At 32.4% G+C, this 22,685-nt stretch overlaps 3 protein-coding genes across 3 annotated transcripts; 2 read left to right on the top strand and 1 right to left on the bottom strand.

Annotated features, from left to right (window-relative positions):
- The first annotated feature begins 348 nt into the window (after positions 1-348).
- LOC21400834 (protein translation factor SUI1 homolog) lies at positions 349-1,485 on the top strand. Its single transcript, XM_010093860.2, has 2 exons — positions 349-375; positions 1,025-1,485. The coding sequence occupies exon 2, from the start codon at positions 1,108-1,110 to the stop codon at positions 1,459-1,461; it is 354 nt and encodes a 117-aa protein (XP_010092162.1). The 5' UTR covers positions 349-375; positions 1,025-1,107; the 3' UTR covers positions 1,462-1,485.
- Positions 1,486-4,270: 2,785 nt separating this feature from the next.
- LOC21400833 (protein translation factor SUI1 homolog) lies at positions 4,271-5,832 on the top strand. The gene is made up of 2 exons (XM_010093859.2): positions 4,271-4,368; positions 5,182-5,832. Exon 2 carries the CDS (start codon positions 5,272-5,274, stop codon positions 5,605-5,607), a length of 336 nt encoding a protein of 111 aa, XP_010092161.1. The 5' UTR covers positions 4,271-4,368; positions 5,182-5,271; the 3' UTR covers positions 5,608-5,832.
- Positions 5,833-8,095: 2,263 nt separating this feature from the next.
- On the bottom strand, positions 8,096-12,520 carry LOC21400832 (calcium-dependent protein kinase 2). The gene is made up of 8 exons (XM_010093858.2): positions 11,280-12,520; positions 10,502-10,645; positions 10,258-10,410; positions 9,835-9,947; positions 9,578-9,745; positions 9,359-9,486; positions 8,616-8,715; positions 8,096-8,432 (listed from the first exon to the last, which is right to left on the bottom strand). The coding sequence occupies exons 1-8, from the start codon at positions 12,043-12,045 to the stop codon at positions 8,358-8,360; spliced, it is 1,647 nt and encodes a 548-aa protein (XP_010092160.1). The 5' UTR covers positions 12,046-12,520; the 3' UTR covers positions 8,096-8,357.
- Positions 12,521-22,685: the final 10,165 nt, after the last annotated feature.

Genomic DNA, 22,685 nt, shown 5'->3' with positions numbered 1-22,685 from the left:
TATGGTAGTAAGGACAATTTTTAATAAGTTAACCAAAAAAAAAAAAAAAAAAGAAACCATTTTTGGTTGCAAGCGTAATAATACTGATGGACTCCCCAGCCAAATTTCAGGAAACTTACGACGCAAGTACCAATAAGTATCCGAAAAAAAAAGGAAAAAAAAAAACAGAAAATTTGAGACGCAGGTAATACGTTAGTATAACACGTAAGCAATAATCTCGACCGTCCAATATCAGTGTGCGCACCATCACAGCCGTCCATATGTGGTATTAACCGACTTAAGCTTAAACCGAGTCCTATATATAGAGATTAAAGATCACCCACAATAGTATTACGTGATCAAGTTCATTCTTCTCTCCCAGACGTCTCTCTTCTGGTAAATTCCAATCCCTCCACTTCCTTTTCAATTTTGGTCTTGAAATCTGTGGTATAAAATTGCTTGTTCTGTAATATTTGTTCTGGTACTGAAAAAAGACACAAGGAACAAATTTATTTTTAAACGATTCATTGAGTTTTGGTTTTTTTCTTTTTTCTTTTTCCTAGGTAGGGATTATGTAGCAAGAGTAAAATATTATCATGTATTTTACATTATCGTGTATTTATTCCCTTGTTTTGGAATGGAGAATATATTGAACTTTTTCATTCATTGATTGGAACCTGTTTAATTAAGTTCTAGACCATATATTCTCCAAGAGAATATCTTTTTTAGGCCATGGTTATCTTAGAACTTGTGGGGTTTTTTTTTTTTTTTTTTTTTTTTTTTTTTTTTTTTTAAATAATCAACTTGTTGAGATATTATATTGAGAATTTCATGTTTGTATATGAAAAATACACGTACTGAACAGAATGCAGTGTACAAATCATAAATAATACTGTAGCGAACCATGAATCATGATTCAAATCAGAGAATGAATCCCTCTACCAAACATCCTTAAAATTTTACGAAATTTTAACGGTTCAGAATTGTATCTTATTAGCCTAGCTAGGGTTACTAACCCTTTTGCTTCTATTGCGTTTCTTTTCAGTCACTCAAATTGCAAACAAAGCTTTTCACTCCCAATCCAATCTTTCCCTCTCAAGCTTTCCAATCAAACAAAAGTCTACTTTCATGGTTGATCAAGACTACGAGATCCCGAGCTCTTTCGACCCATTTGCCGACCCCGAAGTAGCCGACTCCGTCCCCTTCAGCGGCCGAGGCAAGGAGTACTGCATCCACATCCGGGTCCAGCAAAGGAATGGGAAGAAGTGCCTGACCACGGTTCAGGGGTGTAACAAGGACTTGGACTTGGACAAGGTCCTCAAGAGTCTCAAGAAGGAGTTTTGTTGCAACGGCAATGTGGTCCAAGACAAAGTGCTGGGGAAGATAATTCAGCTCCAAGGTGATCAGCGCAAGAACGTCTCTAAGTACCTTGTCAAGGCTGATATTGTCAAGAAAGAACATATCAAGATTCATGGTTTTTGAATCTTTTGGTTCATCATCTATTAATGGGGGTGTCTTATTTTTGGAATTTATAATAAAGTTTTAAATCTTTTTAAAAGTATAGGAGTAGTAGCTTTGTGACTAAGTACTTTCTCTCTCTTTGTTTGTTTTGGTTTTTTATTTATGGAGATTTATGAGGAATGTAGTTGGGATTTCATTGGTAATAATAAGAGTGGATGTTTTTTGTGTTTCAAAACAAGGATTACTTTTGCCTCTACTTTGTGTTTGCTTATATTATTACCTTTCTTTGTGTGCTAATAAGGTTTTGAGAGTTTCTGTCGACAGTTTTAGAATAATGGACTACCATTAGTTTTATATATATTTTTAATTTAATATGATTTTGATCAGATTAAACAGTCAAAAACTGAACCTATGAGTAGGTCAGCCACAAGATCCCTAAGATTTTATGTGTAACCGGAAAATTTTTTTTATTGTCTTTGAAATTTAATATTTTTGGCTTTAGTTTATATGTTTCCATTCTTGGCCCCTTTCTAATATCATGTTGTATAAATTTTTTAAATGATATAGAATTTTAATTGACGTGGCATGAATAAAGAGATATTTTAATATTGTTCTATATCCTTTTAATATTATTGGTTTTGACTCATGATTTATTTTTATACAATACAAAATCAAATATCTGTCTTCCAAAACTCAAATCCCACCCATTCTATCATATCTCATACGTTTAATCTAGTGGCTACTGGCACGGTTATATGGACACATCCCTCGATTTGGAGTTGGTGTCTTGTTCCATAAACGACATGTCGTTCGTCTTGAAATGGCATACTGTTTTCAATCTTCTTGTCGTTTTATGGACGGCAAATGATGTTTACTTTAGAAAATACCAAAATATATGAACTTCAAAAAAAAACAAAAAACAAAAAAACAAAAGAGATTCTCCGTTTTTGGCGCTTTAATTTACAAATGTCACGTTGCTTCACACTCATTTGATGCCTAATGTTTCTTCTACATGTTTTATAAGTGACCTTTCTTCCATAATATTTTCTGAGATTTTCTTTGAAAAAAATTTGGTAATAATAAAGCGAGAATTATACATAAAATGGTATTCGGTGTCTCTAAACGTCAAATTATATTATAATGTGATTAAATAGACTAGGCTGCTGGTTCAAAAAAGTCACCATAAATGAAAACTTTTCTAATAAAGAATAAAAAAAATCATATCAAAACTATTTTAATCAATTTTCTGCCAACTTGTACCTTTTAATATAAGATTTTATTCCCAACTACGGAATTACCCTTTGGGTGATGATTTATAACGGCTAATGAAAAATGATATAAAATTTTACAATTATATTCTACTTGTGATATATAAGACGTACCATCAATAGGAAAAAAGTGCATTTTTTTGAAAGGAGAATTTTTTTTTTTATAAAATATAAGAATATTTGTAAAACATAATTTTTCAGTTTTATTAAATTGATATACTTTAATTAATTCGTTTGATATGATTGTTAAAAATCATGCTTAGCAATGGAGTTTTTTTTTTACACATTATATTACAAAATTCTGTTTATAATACTTAATAGTGCTTCAACAAAAACAACCCAAGCACCATAATTTCATAATTAAGAGAAGATTGTGTATCACGCATGAACAATATTAGACACCATACCATTATAAAAAGCGAATTATACAACATAAAAGCACTAGAATTTAGAGGAGGATATTAGCTATGAACAATGTTAGAGGACACCATCAGCATTCAGCACTAAATATAGTTTAGTTCGCTGATTCAAGTTTTTAATTTGAGTTGAGATGTGACTTTATGTAAGAGTTTTTTACTGTAGTTAAAAAGTTAGATGTGACTATTTTTAAAAAAATTTTACTGTAACAAAACTCGAATCGGTAAAATGAACGGGGCCTACAGAATCCCACCGCATAAGAAGACCATAAAGCACCCGAATTTAGAAGAATAATACATTGTTATAAACAATATTAAGGGACGCTATCATCATCTAGCACAAACATTTACATTTATGAAACAAAAGAATGTTTAGAATCATATCACTAATAAAAAAATGTACTCAACTTGTAAAACCTATATTGCAAGACCTATCACCGATGCTCAACATCAGTGCCACGTAACATTGTTCTATAAGAAGGTGGATTCCAAAGCACTAACATCACCAATTTGGGTGCTCCAAAACAGTTGATGTACTTATCCAAAGGCGGCCAAGGGAGCTCCCCCTTGAAGTGGCCCCCACCCAAAGGTCATAGTCAAGACCTCACCCCAAAACCAGAAGCAGCAGATAAACTCTGGCATTTCACTTCGCAGATTTGAGTTTTTAATTCGAGTTAAGATGTGATATTTTTTAATAATTTTTTATTGTAATAAAAAAATTTAAATGTGACATTTTTTGAAAATTTTTTACTATAAAAACTTAAAATTAAAAATTTAAATCGATAAAATGAACGAGACTTTAAACTCAAAACCCCACCGGAGGAGCGTAGCAACAGGTTTCCATTTCTTTCTGGATTCTTTCCTTGGGGCCCACCTTGTCCCCATTTCCTTTCCCTTTCTTTGGAAGCCCACTCTAATGAACTGTTGTCGTTTTTGGTGCGTCCAACTTACGCGGTTCTTCTCCTCTTCCTCTTTAGCTAAAGAAGGAATAACATTAATAATGTAATAAAACTAACGTCATTCTCTCCATCTCAACCGCCCATTCTCATTCTTCACTCAATCTCAACCCTACACGTGTTATTTATTAACCGACTCATAAGGTTTCTCAAAACTCAACCATGGTTTAGGAATTTGTGACCACCACTCAAACCGCCCTTGTCCTTGTCTTCCTTCTATATATAGACCCCCATCACAAACTCCCTCATTTCCTCATCGAATTCCTGATCATCTTCGTCAATTACGAGGTAAATTCCCCTCCTAATCTCTCAACAAAGCCTTTAGTTTTCTTTTTCATTGATTTTTTGATCATGGGTTTGCGTATGATCTTTTTTTTGAATGTTAAATTGATATTTATTTAGGAGTTTTGACTCTTTTTTTTTTTTTTTTGGTATTAAGAACTGTTTCCTTGTTTTGGCGTGATAAAGATTTGACCTTTCTTTCTTTAGTTCATTGATTTAGAACCTGTTTTGATTTCTGGGTTTTTGTTTCTACGGCGAAAGTAAAATGAAGATTGGTTTTTTAGATTGGATCTTCTCGCAAAGAAGATATCTTTCTGCAGAACTTTCCTTGTTTTGGCATGGAAATGAACGACTTTGTTTTTCAGAATACTTTTTATGGGGATTTTTTTATTTAGAACTTGTGTATTTGGTTATGAATTCCTTATTCCCGTCATGCGTGTATATATATATATATATATATATATGTTGTGTAGAGATTCTATAGCAAATGGCAAAATTAGATCTTGTTTGAGTTCAATAATCCCTTTTCAAACATTTTCTGGATATCAAAAGAATTGAAAATCATGTTTCAAGCAGATTTCTTATAGAACTTTGTTTCAAAGATTTATATGTAGTCGGCAAAAGGGAACTTGTGTGTTTTGTTTAGGATCTGTTTTTATTGATTGGTTATATTGTGAGAAATTGTTCGTCTTAAAATTTTATATCTTTTTTGTTTGAAGAATTAGTGAATTAATTCGATATCAGAGTAGATATTCTGACTCAAACCCTTGTAATTGTTGTCTCTAAATTTGTTTCTAACTTTGTTGTTTGCGTTTTTAGCATTGATTTCCTTTCAGATCTTGCGCGCTTAACCAATTATTCACCGCGCTTTCGGTTGATTCACTTCGGTTTCCTTACCAAGCAAAGTACATGGTTGATCAAGACGTCCAGATCCCAACTACCTTCGACCCTTTCGCGGCCATAGACTCAGATGCCCCCGGAGCCAAGGAGTATGTTCATATCCGCGTTCAGCAACGGAACGGAAAGAAGTGCCTGACGACGGTGCAGGGGCTGAAGAAAGAGTTCAGCTACGAGAAGATCCTTAAGGATCTCAAGAAGGAGTTCTGCTGCAACGGCAATGTGGTCCAGGACAAGGAGTTGGGCAAGATAATTCAGCTCCAAGGCGATCAGCGCAAGAACGTCTCGCAGTTTCTTGTTCAGGCTGGTCTGGTCAAGAAAGACCATATCAAGATTCATGGTTTTTGAAGAACAAGAAGAAGAAGACTTAGGTCATGTTGTTATGGTTTGTGCGCTAAGCAAATTATTACATTAGAGAAGTGTCTATATGTGGGATTTGTAGAGGCTTCTCATATACTTATAGTAGTACTTTTTTTGTTTTTACTCTCATGTTGGTTTGATATTATGGAGATTTCAAAGGAATGTAGGGGGATTTCCTTGTTAATAAAAATGGATGGCTTTCAAGTTTTAAAATGGATTGCTTTTTCTCTTACATTAGAGAAGTGTCTATATGTGGGATTTGTAGAGGCTTCTCATACTTGTAGTAGTACTTTTTTTGTTTTTACTTTCATGTTGGTTTGATATTATGGAGATTTCAAAGGAATGTAGTGGGATTTTCTCGTTAATAAAAATGGATGGCTTTCAAGTTTTAAAATGGATTGCTTTTTCTCGTGTTGTGTTTTTGTGTGTACTCATTTGTTTACTTTCTTTTCTTGTGTGCTTTAGAGAAGAAAATGCTAGATTTTGTGCTAGGATCATGGATTCTAATTCTATAGGCTATTTAGTGCTCTTATGGTTTCAAAAGAAGAAACTGAACTTAGAGTTTTTAATTCGTTGATTTGAGTTTTAATTTAAGTTGAGATATGATTTTATGTGAGAATTTTTTATTATAATAAAAAAATTAAATATGATTATTTTTTAAAATTTTTTACTGTAATAAAATTTAAATTTTAAATTTAAATCGGTAAAATAAACGGAGTGTTTTAATCTCATTTTTTTCATCATTTTCAGTTTTCATCTCAATTTGAGCATGCATACGAGTGTAATTCTATGGAATCTGTAAAATTAAAAATTAACTTTTTTTAGCTTTTTTTTTTTTTTTTTTACTACAAGCAAATTCCGTTAATCTCTAATGGGACACCTAAAAAAAAATATGAATTGTCTCACTTTGCTTTTACAGTACGAAATAACACACCTCCTATTTTTGCTTTTACAGCTATGTTTATCTTAGGATAATCTTGATAAATTAGTATGGATCAAAGAGTATATAAGTCAAGATTTTTATCATTTATTTTTGGATTCATAATTTTTTAGTTAAATAATTATACTAATAAAAAGATATTTATATAAAGTAAAGAATAAAGTTTCATACTGATGTAATCTTAAAGGTAATTTCTTCATTTTTTTATCGCGAATAAATTCAACCCTGATACCTTCGTAATTAAGGTGTCAATTTTTTAATGATGTTAATCACGTTTATTTTTATTGAGTGGTTCGTAAGTGATCAAAATAGGTGAAAAAAAGTCTTTTACTAACTAATCATGTCACATACATATTAGAACCATCAAGAATACAAATATCAAGTTGCAATGCCGTGAATTACTTTCCGTTAGCAATAGCTCTTTTGTTTTTATTACCAAACATACAATTAATGCTGAACCTCTGGTTGCTTAGCCAATGTCCCAGCAAGATCTCCATCAAAATTAATGCTACAAGTTAACAAATATATGGCCGTGTTTAGAATTCATTCAGTTTTTATTTTTCACGTTTTAAAAAATAAAAATACTTTTAAAACGGCGTTTAACGCAATAAAAATAAAAAATGAAAACGATTTTTTAGTTTAGTATAAAAAGAGAGAGAAATGAAAAACGACTTTTAGTCGTTTTTTTATTTTTTATTTTCATTTTGTCCTCTCTCAAGCAGAGAGAGAAAGAGAGACATTAATGGGTTTTTTTACACTAAAAAGAATCTCTTGATAAAACTACTAAACGCATTTTCAAAAATAATTTCTATCTGAGATTGAAAACGTTTTCAGTTTTATCTTCATACAAAAAATAAAATCATTTTAAAACGAGTTTCAAACGCGCTCATGTCTCTACTCAATTATGAATGGTCTTTACTTCGTAATGGAAATTTTAAAATCATATCACGTAAAGAGGCAATAAAATATATAATGATTTATTTCATAAATACCTCCTCAATTTTGTACCTTGTTTCAACACATATTCAAATTTTGAAAAATGATTCATTCCACCAAATATGAAAAGTGGTTCAAAACACCCCTAAACTAATGTTATTTCCTAAATGTCACATGAACTATTCATTTTATGTCAATATATCAAGGACAAGTTCACACAAAAGTAATATTTTAAGGGACAAGATGATTTAAAATCAATAGTTTGAGGGGGCCATTTATAAAAATATAAATAGTGTTATGCCATCATTTTGTTAATTTTATAAATAACGGGGGCAATTCGAGAGAAAAAAAACCCTTCTCAAGAAAAAAACCCTTCTCGAAGTTCACTAAGCATGTTGAAACATGATACAGAGTTCATAGGGCCAGTTAATCCAATATGTAATTGTCAGCTTGTGATGTATCCCCAAGATTGAAGAACATAGGAGGCCTTCACTTAGTAGCTCAAGTCTAGAAAGGGATTTTCAGTTCAACACAAACACATATATTTCTATTTCATCAAAAAAAAAAAAAAAAAATTCACACATATTTCTACATTCCTTCTTCAAGTATCAACATATTGGAAATTATTATAAATTCATTGAAACAACAAACTAATTTAAACGATAGTGTGACTTGTTATGCACAAACTCATTGAAGTCGAAGTCCAAAATCAAATCCAAACTGGAAAATGTTTCCCTATATTCAATGGCATAATACATCTCTCAACTATAGATTTGTCACTGAGATGGCTCAAAGGCCTCTCTGTGAACTTATGCAAGTGTTGTCTTTGGAAGTGAGAATGGTAAAATTACAGATTGATATATTAAAAGAGCTTTCCCTGATGCTGCGTCCCACTCCTCATCATTGCACAGAATTCCGAATAGTTGATCCTTCCATCCTGTTGAGCACAAACAGAAGGTATATGAACATGCATGATAATTTTAAAAGGCTGAACTGCATTTGAAATGAGAGAGATTGCGTAGAGATTTGGCGGGAGGAACCAGTTTCTAACTCGGGCTCACAAAGTGGGTTCGGGGGTTTCTTGGTTTCGGGAGAAAAGAAAAGAGAGAAATTGACTTACATTGTCCGTGTCAACTTCGGAAATTATTTCTCTTATTGTGGCTTCGTCACCCATTCCATAATCTTTCATTGCTGTTTCTAGTTCATCTCTAGTGATAAACCTGTAACATAACAATAGTAACATCAACGCGTAACAAATGTGCAATGAAGCCTAACTGAAGGAACTATACTAGAGGGCACCGGCGGTGTTTAACACCACACTCTTAATAAAGAGTGGGTCCTACAATATGGATCCATAGATGGGACCCATTCTATATTATTTGTGGTGTTCAACACCAGTGGAGTGGTGCCCCCAAGCATTTGAAACGAAAGGCGAGGTACTTAATTCATACTAGTATACTAATTTCTCAGATTCTTTTTGGCGTTCCCAAATCTTGGGAGTGAAACTTGAAACTAGGAGAGTGAAAGTCTTATATCCATTAAGTTTAAGTGCCAGTGAATGTGACGTCAATCAAATTGCAAACATAAACGAAGCCACTAACAAATTCCAAAATCCTCCGTGAAAAGGTTATCATCTTAATTCTCTCCTTTCTTTTTCTTTTTTTTTTTTTTGAAGATTTGAAGGGAAAAATCCGACATAATTTCTCGTTAATGAATCCAGTATGCCGAAAAACGATTCAGTAGGCACTTAGGGAAGTTGCTTTGGGATTGTAGAGGCATTACTTTTTACTCTTTTCTAGGCCTAAACAATTGAAAAGCCTAAAAGATTGTAAGATCTTTGAGAGACCAGAAGAAAAAACGTACCCGCTACTGTCTTTATCAAAAAATTGAAAAGCTTTGAAAAGATGTTCCTCTCTCTCTAGCCTGTGTCTATGCATTGTTGCAGTTATGAATTCAATGTAGTCAATTGTTCCATTTCCATCCACATCAGCCTGCAAAGAAAAACAAAATTGCAGAATAAGCTTACAATGCAAAAGAAGTATACCATAGATCTAGGATGGTGAGAATCTAAATCCATCCTACCGCTTCCATGAGTTGCTTGACTTCAGTCTCCGTCAGCTTAGAACCAAGTCGGGCCAATCCTGACTTCAGTTCGTCATAGGTGATAGTGCCGCTGTTGTCAGTGTCTATGTTGGTGAACATGGCCTTCAGCCCTTGGATCTCTTCTTCAGAAAGATTTTCGGCGATAACCTGATCACATTCATTATTTACTCTATTACATGAAAAATCTTGGTGATTTATTTCCTATATGTTGATGCATGACCTTTAAACTGAGGTACCTTGAAAGCAAGTTTTTTCAGCTTGTTCATTGCTCGGAATTGCTTCATCCTAGAAAGAACTGCGCTATCAATTGGTTTGTCTGGTGCACCACCTTCTCTTATCCATGGATGCTCTAAACCAAATCATCCAAACGCAACTTTTAGTCATAAAAAGAATTTTGCCATAAATAAGTCAACTGCAAGGATGCCAATCTAACATGACGTATAATGAATTCGATTTAAAGCAATAGCTTTGTTCAAACATGTTTTAGATTATAAGAAGCCACAGTTTTAAACAACTGAAAGCAACATAAACCGTGCGTACAAGGATGTTAATTAAGTTGTTGTGTGTGTTTCTAAGTTCATTTGTTTAGATGTGTACCAAAAATTGAAAATCAAAAGGAATTGGTTTGTACACTGGGATGCAATGAAAGGTCTTTTTACCTAGAACATCAGACGGAGTAATTCGCTTCTTAGGATCCTGCTTCAACATTTTGCAGATCAGGTCCTTGGCACTGCTTGAGATGCTTGGCCAGGGGTCACTAACAAAGTCAATTTCTCCTTGCAATATGGCATCAAAAATGCCCTTCTCAGTTTCTGCGAGCCGTAAGATATCAAGAGTCATTATTCAAAAACATAGAATCATCACTAGATTGATAAAAACAAAATAGAGGATTTGTGTCTTTACCAGCCCAAAATGGGGGTACACCACTGAGTAAAATATACAATATAACTCCTGCACTCCAAATATCCATCTCTCTCCCGTATTTTCGTTTCAGTACTTCAGGAGCAACGTAGTAAGCACTCCCAACGATATCACGATACACCTTTCCTGCAAAGAGTTTATCACACAAGTAAAGAAATTAACGAAAGAAAACGAGTCAAAGGCACAATTATTCAGATTAGACAGTGCACAATAGCCGGAGATTCCTATGCGCAGTAATCGATATTACATAAAACATAGTTCTTACTAGATTTGAATATGAAACTTAGCATCTTAAGATGACAATTCGAGTCCAATTTCAATATCGAACCAAAACAAAACTCTCCATTTGAGTTATCCAAAGAGGTTAATGACACTAGATTTGAAAATGAAATTTGGCATCTTAGGATAATAATTGGAGTCCAATTTCAACATTGAACTGAAAAAGATACTTCATTAGAGTGATCCTAAGATTTAGTACAAGCTGTTGATAAAATATCACATTTTCTCATCTCCAACAAGAATATCCGAGGAAAGTACAAAACCAATCAAGCAAGTGTTGAGAAAGTCTAATTTCGCTTAATTATGGTTCAAAAAGCCATAATCATCCCAGCTGCAAATATAACTTTCTACCTCTATGTTGTGAACAAAAATGCTTAGAAATAGTCATACTTTTCAATCAACTTTAAGCAAATGATTATAAATAATTCCCACAAAATCACCAAAAAAGGGGGGGAAAATCAAGCTATACAAAAAAACATACCATCTTCAATGAACACTGAGAGCCCAAAATCAGTGGCCTTCAAAAGGGCATTCTCCTCCTTACTAGAGAGCAAGAAATTCTCAGGCTTCAAGTCCCTATGCATCACCCCCATGAAATGACAATTATGGACAACTTTCACAATGGCCCTACAAATAGAAGCAGCGGCTCTCTCACTATAATGGCCCTTTGCAATAATCCTATCAAAAAGCTCCCCACCAGCACAAAGCTCCATCACAAGATTAACAGATTGCTTGTCCTCATAAGCCCCTTTGAACTCCACAATGTTGGGTTGGCCACTCAAGTGCTGCATAATCCGAATCTCCCTCTTCATGTCCTCCTTGTCGTTTTTGCTCACAAGCTTCCTCTTTGATATTGACTTGCAGGCGTATAAACGACCAGTGGAATTCTCAGTGCAAAGATAAGTCACCCCAAACTGGCCTCTGCCCAGCTCTTTTCCGAATGTGTAGTGGTTCTTAATGTCCTCAAATGGCTTCCCTAGGATTGTGTCTGTTCTCTGGATGTGTTTTGGGCTCCGGATTTGGACAGATGGCTTGTTGAGCACAAAGGGTTGGTATTGGTCTTGGTGGTGATGGGGTTGGTGGTCTTGGTGGGAAACTACAGGTCGTTTTTCAGGTACTTGGTTGTCGTGGGATTGTGGAACTGAGGGTTTGGATTGGTGGATAATTGGATCATGGGTCTTCTGGTAATGACCCCCACCATTGTATTTTGGCTTTATTTCTCTACTTTTGCTTGCACAACAACCCATCTCTTCTTCTTCTTCTGAAATTTACAATCTTGGGTGTTGAAATTCCAGTTTGGATCAGAAGAAACTTGGGTTTGACTTGGTAAAGATTGAATCTTTAAGATAAAGAGTGAAAAAAGTTGAGATCTTTGGATCAGAAAGTTGGATGGGATGATTTTTTTTTTTTTTTTGAGGAATATGAATTTGATGCAGAAAGACCCAGATGGGGACCTTTTTTCTTCTTCTTTTTTTTGTTGGGAAAGAAGCAAATTAAGTTTGGTTTGGAGTTTGGAAAAGAGTACTTGTTATTATTGGGAAAATGAAGCAGAGTTCATGGGAACAGAAAAGTCTGAGAAGAAGAGAGGATAGAATAGAATAGAAGTTGGTCAACCATTAAATTAAGTGGGATTGTTTAACTTTTGAGGGATAAGAAGAAAGAGAGAGGAAGTGGGGGGAATCTTTTCTAGTTTGAGCCAGGACAGACAGTGGTGAGAAAAGAAGAGTTATCAACAGTTTCGTGTTTTTCCCTGTTCTTTTCTGGAAGGTTGTCTGAGTCGACACGCTTAATGTATTAGAACCTGTTCGATTCGAATTTTTAATTTTTATGTTATTTTATTCATATTTAATGATGTAAAATTTGACATATTATATGACGTATCAAAGGAGATCCTTTCTTCTCTATATTAGAAACTTTCATAGGAATTTTTTTGCTAGGTTCTCGTAAATTAATGAAACGTTTGGTTTATGGATTAGAATTATGTAATTAGAATTATTTTTTATTTATGTGTATTTTTAATAAGAGAAAATACTGTAACAAACTATGAACTATGATTCAAATTATGATTTGAATTCTCTAACTAAACATCTCATAAATTACTAAAAAATATATATTTTTAACTGTCCAATCAATATTTAAAAACTCTTTATTTTAAATATTTTTTTAATTTAATGTAATTTTAATCAGACTATATTTGTAGAGAAGTCTTGTAAGAAAAACTCTCAACTTTCACGGTATGAATTTGTCTTTTTCCTATGAGTAAGAATTGGGGTTTTTTACTATTGGGTTAGTTTTTAAAACGGACTATTTGTGAATAAGAGTAGAGATGTCAAATGGGCCGGGTTGTCCATGGACGGCCCGGCCCGGTACGGTATTATTACGGGCCGTGCCGGTCCGGCACATGTGATGGGCTAGGGTTGGATCTTAGCTTCTCAGCCCGCGGCCCATGCCCCGCCCTAGCACGTGAAGGCCCGCGGCCCGGCCCAAGCCCGTATTCGGCCCTTATTCGACCTGGCTTAGGCCCGCGAAACGGCCCTCAGCCCGCTCGAAATGTGACCGTTGGACCCTTCGCAGGCCTCCCGTTTGGCCCGTGACGGGCCTCCTGTTAGGCCCGTCACGGGCTGACCGTTGGGCCCACGAAGGGCCCAACGGTCACAATTCGAAAATCCCTCAAAAAATCTCCTATAAATACCCCTTAATTCCACCCTAAATCTCACACAATAATTCACTCTCAACTTCTCATCTCACTCTCATTATATCTCTCATCTTGTCTCTTTGATTTTGATTCTAAGTTTTTTTCTTGCGATCACTCATTTTCTTGCTCTTTTATTTACAAAGTTTAAGTTCAATCAATTTTCAGAAAATGACCGCATCAAACTTCCCTGATTTCACTGCTCTTTCCTAAGCTTGGTGATGAGCAATTTTTTGAGGATGAAATGATGCCTCCCAACCGCACCCCTACTGAACCAGAAAATGCTCCGGTAGATAATGCCTCAGTGCACAACGAGGAAGCTGGAGAACGCACCAGGGAAAAAAGACCGTGAACTTCTCCTGCATGGCAGCATTTCACCGAAGAGCCCCGACCAAATCCAAAAACAGGTAAAATAGAAATTCGTGCGGTATGTAAGTACTGTAAAAAACACTTTTTCTAATAAAAATGGTGTGGGTACTGGTCATCTGGATAGACATTGGAAAGTATGTCTACCGTTGCACTAAGGTGGGAGTGTAGACTCCCACCAACAAACACTATCACTCACATCACAGGGGTTGCAAAATTTTACATACGATGCACAAAGTGATCGTGAGGCACTAGCTTAATTTCTAGTTAGTGCCGAATTGCCTCTTTCTTTTGCAAATGATACGTCGTTCAAAATATTCATCCAAACAGCCTTCTGCCCACAATTTAAACTGGTAAGTAGAAACACAACTCGTTCTGATTGTATGAAAGTCTTTTATGCAATGAGACAATCTCTTGTTGATAATTTTATGACTTTTAATGCTATTGTATCTTGCATTTCTGATCTATGAGAGGGGTGCAATAAAATTGTATTTTGCAAGTCTGAGATTGAAAATATTTTCATTTTTATTTTTATACAAAAAATAAAATCATTTTAGAACAAATTCCAAACGCGTCCGTAGTGTTTTGAATTTTTATTTGTTTATTATATAAGTCTGAAAAATATAATTTGAATAATCATTGTCGAAAATAATCCATACCATTTAAATTTATGAGGGGAATAAACTCTAAAATATATATTATTATAAGATTATGTTTAAAATGTATTAGTCGGAGCACAAGTAATTATGATACAATGCAATTATTATTATTTTTTTCATTTGTAGACCCTTATAATATGATATTTGATTAAAGTGAGAATGGAAATTGTGCATCCGAAGGTTGAACTTGTGAGGCCATCGACAAATAGGGGACTAAAACCAGGTGGGGCCCAATCAAACTGCACAAACTGACGAGATTCAAGACACGTGGCCACGTGGGTTTTTGTCGTGGTCTATGTGCTGAAATCAGAAAATCAGAAACGTGCCCTTTTGGGTTTTTTTTTTTTTTTTTTTTTTTTTGCCCTTTTCTCTCTCTTTCTTTCTTTTGTGCTAAAAACGAGTATTAGTTGGAGAATTTTTTTGTTATTATTCATACATTTGCTGTCCACGCGGTTTTGCCGTTGTGAAACACACGCTTACCCAAAAGTTTCCAAATCCAAAGGTTGTGTAATATGTGTCATTTAACACGCACAAAAGACAGGAAAAAAAAGCCTCTTTCTGTGAAGCAAAAAGAAAGCACTCGAGGGAATATAAATTCCATGGAAGGGAAAAATTTTTTTTTTTTTTTTTTTTTTTTTTTTTTTTTTTTTTTATGAATGTTATAATTAATGTGCTAATTATTAACTTATTTAAGTGTAAAAAATGTCGATTTTTGAATAGAATTTGAATGTGAAAGCGTGAGAGTAGTAGATCGTGTATAATAAAAAATTTTATAGAATATTTGAGATACTCTATAGATTATATTAATTTATACACGAATAAATTAATCTCATTAATTTATTTATCAAGAACCGGATTAAGAATTATACATAGCGACTGATTAGGATGATAACTTGAGTTATTTAACCTCGAACAATCCTCACTCCAATGCTTTGATTAGAAAACCCGAACATTCATTATCAATTCTTTGAATCCACGAAGACGTGTGCGTAAGCACACTTGAAGAAAAACGGGTCAATAAAAACACTCAAGAATTTTCACGAACACCAACGTATGCACAACGTGAAATTTTTAGAGAAAAGTTTTCCTCTCACAACTCTTGTGAATTTGGGCGACTATAGAAAAATAAGAGTAAAAATTGTGAAACACAATTTTCTATAATCTCTTTATTAATAGAGTAGTAATTGGACTCCGAAAAAGAGTCTTACTTTTATCTCCAAGATAAAGCTTATCTATTTTCTATCACTTTAAATTTGATTTTGAAACAAAATTTTCCTTCCATTATCATCATAATGGCCGGCCACCTTAAGGATAAACTCCCCCTTTGGTAAGCGCAATCCAGTGTAGGAAAATATGACAAGATTATACATTTATCTAACAGTCTAATTTTGACTCAAATTCAAATTTCAATTTAAGTCAAATGTAAATTAATTTAAATTCTAAATTGAACAACTTATCAAATAAGTTAAATGCATAATTCCAGTTCACACTGTACCTTGCACTTACACTATGTGAACACTTTCACATAAGTGATCTAAAATTTAAATTTAAATAATCACATTATTTAAATAATAATTAATTATCAATTAATTATCTTTGAGTGTTTAATTTTAGAATTTTATAATTCTAAAATTCTCATTTTGCCCTTAGTGTATTGTAGAATTACAAGGACGACGTAGGGACTCATGGATCTATAATTTCGAGCTCCAATAAAATTAATAATTAATTAATTAATCTTATTAATTCTAATAGTTACTCCATTATAAACTTGAAATTGTACTCTCGTAATTATAGACATCTGAGATTAAAATTAGAAACATCTAAAGTCTAGGGTCTAAAAGAATAAAAAAAACAAAATTTAATTTCTACAAATAATTCTTAAAATTTAGATATTTATGTTTTTGTCCCTAATTTATACTGATTTTTCCAAATATTTTAACATATAATTAACAGAATGACCGAAACAGAAACATAGGAATATATAAATCATCACTAATTGTGAGACATTTTTAAATTCAGAGAGCAAAATTTAATTAAGGGTAAACTTCGAAGACTATTTATGTGGTTAACTTTTTTTTTTGTCACTCCTTAGATGTGGTGCTTAAAATAAAGAGTATTTGTGTGGTTTCTTTTATTGGCTTATTATTGCAGTTTGATTAATGATATTGAAGGGCAACTAATTTTCTTTTTTTAAGAGAATTATGTTCTGTAAACAAATTACGAAGCCACAAAGTGATAAAACTCAACTTTTAAAATTTGATTTTTGTTTCTAAAAATTCACAAAAAAACTTTAGTTGTGTCTCCGTTTTACAATAAAAATAGAATTATTCTCCTACACTTTATAATATATCGTTGTCCTTTATTTTACGACATTATAATTGTGTTACCACTCATTAATTAAATGTAACTATATTTCAATTTAATAAAAAGCTAATTTTTATTTTATTTATAGGTTCCCTGTTTCACTGAAAAAAGTATGCCACCGTTAGTAGAATATATATACTTGCGGCACATGTCATCTTTTTCGCAGAACATTGTTAATACGTGTGTTTAACATTCAATTTATTTAAGTATGATACTTAATTTTACATGTATAAAATTATATTTTTTTAATGTTATAATTAAACAAATTGAGTATTACACATTATAAACGATCAATGTTATACGAGAATATGAAAAATATTACATTTGTTGGATTAATCAGAGTGTAAAACGTAAGACATAATCCTCAAATAATTTGCAAAACGCGTCAATTAGAAAAAGGAAAAAAAAAAGTACGAATTTTTTTATTCTTTATCATGGAAAACTCTTTTTTTTTTTTTTTTTTTTTTTTTTACTCTTAACTCCTTACAGGGTATGAATTAGCTTGCACGTGAAAAAAGTGTACCTTAGCAAGATACTGTCCCTTTGAATCAACTCTCTCATCTTTATCCAAACCTTTTAGTGAGAATGTTATTTTTGCAAAAGGTTGGATTTTGGTTTGCATGACTAATAAAACTAAAACCAAAAAAAAAAAAAAAAAAAAAGAGAAATGGGAAATTCCTTCCTTTTGGTTTTTGTCCCTTTTTTTTTTTTTTTTTTTTTTTTTTCAATTATGTGAAACTGCATGGAAGCTGCAATGTCTTCTCCAAGTTGCCAAAATGAAGAAGACAACAACACGTACTTCACTTGGAACTTGGAAGGGCATTTTTGGAGCGTTATGTAAACTTATGTTTGGAGAATAAAACAGCATTATTTTCCAAAATAGCTAGAACTTTAATGCTTATCTAAAAAAATGAATTGTCTTCGTTAGGCTGATGTATTAATATGATCAGATTTTTTAACCGTTAAATCTAATTAAAATTAAATAAGATTATAAAAATATACATAACAGATAATTTTTAATGTAAATTTGACCACTAAAAAATAAAATTACTGGTTGTTCTATTTTTTTAATCCTACAGAAGAAACTTCCTCTAAAAAAAAGCATTTTGCTTGTAAAATAATGTGCGGTGGAGACTAGAAACCTATATAATGCATGGAGAAATATTAGCTTCATTCTTTTTATCACCATGTTTATTACGCTCTGTATTCATAATTTAACACATAAATTTTATTATTTCATTTTTTGTTAAAATAATAATATATTATGTTAATAATATTTACGTGTTAAATAATAAATATTGAGAGTGATAAAAAATAACAAAAAAAACATAATTTTAACATTTCTCTGATGTGTATCCATTTACGAGTGGTTTATGTTAATTAAAAGCAATAAATAGTGATGGATTTTGGTAGAGCCAATCAAGTTTTGCCAACTTTACTCATAAATCAATCATTACAACAATATTTTAAAGATTTTGGTAGAGCCAATCAAGTTTTGCCAACGTTTACTCATAAATCAATCATTACAACAAGATTTTAAAGTGTTTATGTCTATCGCCACTATGTCTCTGTTTCTTTAATCTCTCCTTTCAAAAAAAAATCAATTAATTAATTATCCAAATGCATAGGGATTGACAATTTCCTAACATTACTCTCTTTGTGAACCACATATTTGCTTTGTGTGTTTTCAAAGGTTAAAATGGATAAGGAGAAGAACAATGGGATGGGCTTGCATATGAAACAGAGGGAAGAATCAAAGTCATGTTAACAAGCTTTCAGAGAAATCCTCCGACACCAATACTTATTATTTTATATTATTATTATTAGAGAAAATTACTCACTTTATTCTTAAAGAGCATAAATTTAAATTTTTACTCTTTATTTTTAATTAATACTCTTTTAATTACTATACTTATTTAACTAAAAATGATATTAATAAAAAATAAAAATATAATTATTTGATTAAAAAAATATTAATTAAAAATAAAAATAAAAATTTAAATTCATACACATATTATTATTATTATTATTATTATTCACAAACTCTATCACATCTAAGTAGGGTCTTATAGGGTCTTTGATCGCGATTGCGACTCTTACATTTGATATTAAACAAATATTTTCTAAACACACTATTACACCTACTTCATAAGAATCATTCAATCTAATACCTCATCCATGAATTTGAGTTTTTAATTTAAATTAAGATGTAATATATTTTGAGAGTTTTTCACTATAATAAAAAAAATTAAATGTAATATTTTCTAAAAATTTTTTACTGTAAAAATTTAAAATTAAAAATTTAAATCAGTGAAATGAACAATGTCTAAATCGTATAATTAATGTTAGTGGGCAGAGATTCTCTCGTAGATTTTTTTTTTCCCTGTTTTCTATATTCTAGTACAGACGCCCGTGATCCACCCATCCAGAATCGAGTTGGACCAGTCTTTTTAATTATTTTTTTTTTATTTTTTTTCCTGGGGATAATAAGCCTAGTCTTTTTCAATACGAGTACTATTTTTTTTACTATTCATGTTGCGAAAAGGATGACATATGAATTGCCAAAGATGTGCAAATTCTTAATCAGTCATATTTTGAAGTCCAATCCAGCTATAACGAGTCCATACATGACAAAACTTCAGTCTAATTTTCTCTAGTATCACCGAAAAATCCGAGTGGCAAATCACAAGGACAATTTTTTTTTCTAGAATTCAAACCCACGAGTCTCCCAAACTTACGGACAATAAAGCAAGGTGGAAATTTAATTCATGTTATGGTATGAGAGGAGAGAGAACAACGTTAGAGGGCATTGATTTGAACACCGTAAATCTCGCAGTATGAGACTCGCACTAGTGCTTAGCACCGTGGTACCCACAAGTATTTTTCGACGATAATTGCTTGTAGTTGAGCACATTATGTTAGAAATTAATAATTTGGTGAAAATTATCACTCAAAAGTTAAAAATATTCATGTTAGATCATCAAGAATTAATAATTCTGTAAGCGTAAGTGTACCTGAATCCATATTGCTTGATTTCTCTCTAGAGTCGTGCAGTTTGTCTTCTAGATCAACACATTTTCCTAGAGAACCATTTAACTTTCTCTCTGTATTCTTTCTGATGATGAGATGTCAGAAGGAATGAAAATGTTATCTGTGATTTGGAGACCATAACTGCCATTTATTGATAATTTTCCTGTTATCTTTTGGTATTTCTATTTTAACCCATTATAAAAATAAAAATTACCCTTAAGTCTCTACATATTAAAGACTCACACCTTATTAGATACATTAAAGCCCAAAATACCTAAACCTTAGTAGATCACTTTTAATTAAACTTAACCTTATATGACAACTCGTAACACATAATTATTCACATATAAGTCTAATGTTAGATTAAGGATCCAACGCATTAACCTTTGAAACATCTTTGTTTTCCTCGGCCATAGCAGTCTTGTCTTTTGAAACGTCTTTGTTTTCAATTTGGCTGTTTAATTGGTATGAATTTCTTGTTATTGCCAAGAATGTCTACTTGAGATTTCCATAGTTGGTGTCTTTTATTTCTTCTCGTCCTAGTTCATAATTGTTTACCAATTGCATGTGGTTATTTTTATTTTTTTTGGGTGGTTTTTCACACACTTTTTTTTTAATCGCTTATGATGTTCTATTTGACGTTTCTTTTTATTTGTTGTTGTCGTTTTCTGGTTGACGCTTTTTCATTGGCTGTAATCGTATCGCTTGATTGTTGTCGTTTTCTTCATTTTTTTTTTTTTGGGGAACAAACAAGAGAATTAGAGCATGTTTGCTTTGTGAGTTTAAACTACGGTTCAAACTTTTTATTATAGTATTTATTTTACAAAATTTAAATATTAATTTAAACTTTCTAATTTGAACTTATAAACCAAATAATAATTTAAAATATCGGACCATGAAAGAAAAGACACATTTCTAGGTGAAAATACAAAAAGCGAACAAATCAAATCCTCAGAAAAAGGTCAAAAAAGATAATAGAATGGAAGATCCCCAGCTACATTGCCCAAGTTCCTCCGAGCAACCAACATTTTTGTCCTACATTACATGCAAATACTTATCAAGCAACCAACATTTTTGTCCTCCATTACATGCAAATACTTATATTAGGATTGTACAAAAAAATCGTGAAATCAAAACCGACCGCCACCAACTGAAGAATTGACCGCTCAAAAACCAAAAAGACGGTGCCATGTGGAACCGAATAATGTCAGCTCAATTAATCGACCGAACTGCTTCAATGGCGGTTTGGTTTCGGTTATGGCATTTGAGGTTCGGTTTTAAACTGAACTGACTGAAGTTTTTTTTAATGTCGTTTTTTAGGTATCTCTTTTTATAGTATCATTTTTTCCCTTCTAATGTCGTATCTCTCCCCACCGAACTAAACAAGCCCGTTTAGTCGTAAGCACTTGTGTACTTGGAATGAAAACTTATTTATGAAATTTTGGATTTCCACTTTTGTTTTGAAAGATTTTTTTGTTAAATTTATCTTTCAGGAGTTGAAAAGTGAGGGTAGAGAGGACTCCGTCGGTGAAAGCTCCTCGCCGGAAAGATTTTTCTGCTTCATCAGAAATTATTGCAGAGACCAAGTAAACCCCCCCTTTTTTTTTGGGTTCTATGGCATCAAAAAAAGGAAAGATTTTTCTTTTTTCTTCCGGTTTTTCAATTTTGGGTTCTTTCTTATTTGACTGGCCTCATTGTACCAATTCAAAGACAGTGTAATATAATACCTCATTATGTTGCAAATTTTGGGTGTTAAAAAATAGTATTGTGTTTATCCTCACATAAATTCTGAGTCTATAGAGTTTAGTCACATGCTTTTGAAGAAACTGATAGGAGACAGATTTTACTATATTCAACTGCTTTTGTTGTTAATTAATCATCAGAAATTCATATCAATAGTAATTATGCACACAATTTTGCAAGTGGTCAGCGACCTCATTTAGTGTACTTTACGGAAATTTTTGTATTAACACAAATTTCCTTAATGTTCTTCTTAATCATTTTTGCAAATGGTTTTATAGAAGGTCGCAATGATCTTAAACATAATAATGGGATTGAATTGAACTTGAAACGCCAAAAACCGTTTGGCCTGATTAGAATGAAGGAGTAAAAAGGCAACTAACTGAAAAATATGAACCCGTGGTTTTTAGGCAATATATGGATAAGGTTGAATCGTTTACAGCTTGTTATCATGTTGTCTCAAGTAATATTAATCATGATTGTACATACTACATATACTTGTAATTATATATTTTTTCTTCATTTCTTGTAATATGTAAATTAATTTCTAATTTCCATGTAAATGATGATGATGTTGTTTTTACTCTAACACGTTCAACGAACGGAAGCACTCAAGTAAATGATGCGGAATCTTCTAAAAGAACCAAGTAAGATAATTATAATTATATATATTTCTTTTTTTTCATTATCTATTCAATTTCATTTACTTCATTTCAATTTTCTATTGTAGCAATACATATGACGATATAATGGATTTGGATGAGGATGAGGATGAGGATGAATGGGAATAGGAGGTTTATGAGAAGTTAGAAATGAACTTCACTACTTAAAGTTGAACTTTTTAATTATGCTTTGGACTTCTTAATTTATTATGACAATTTAGATGTTTTTTACACTTGTGTTGTGGACTTTATATGTTGACTTTGAACATTAGTATTGTTTGTTTTGACTTTCTAGTTTGTACTTTGGATTTTAGAAATTAGATTTAGATATTTTGTGTTTGTGGTATTATCAATTTGGATGTCGTGCTTTGTAT

Source organism: Morus notabilis, unplaced genomic scaffold (genome assembly GCF_000414095.1).
Source record: "Morus notabilis unplaced genomic scaffold, ASM41409v2 Scaffold946, whole genome shotgun sequence".
In the NCBI taxonomy this organism is placed as follows: Eukaryota; Viridiplantae; Streptophyta; class Magnoliopsida; order Rosales; family Moraceae; genus Morus; species Morus notabilis.
This window is presented reverse-complemented; position numbering and strand designations above follow the sequence as displayed.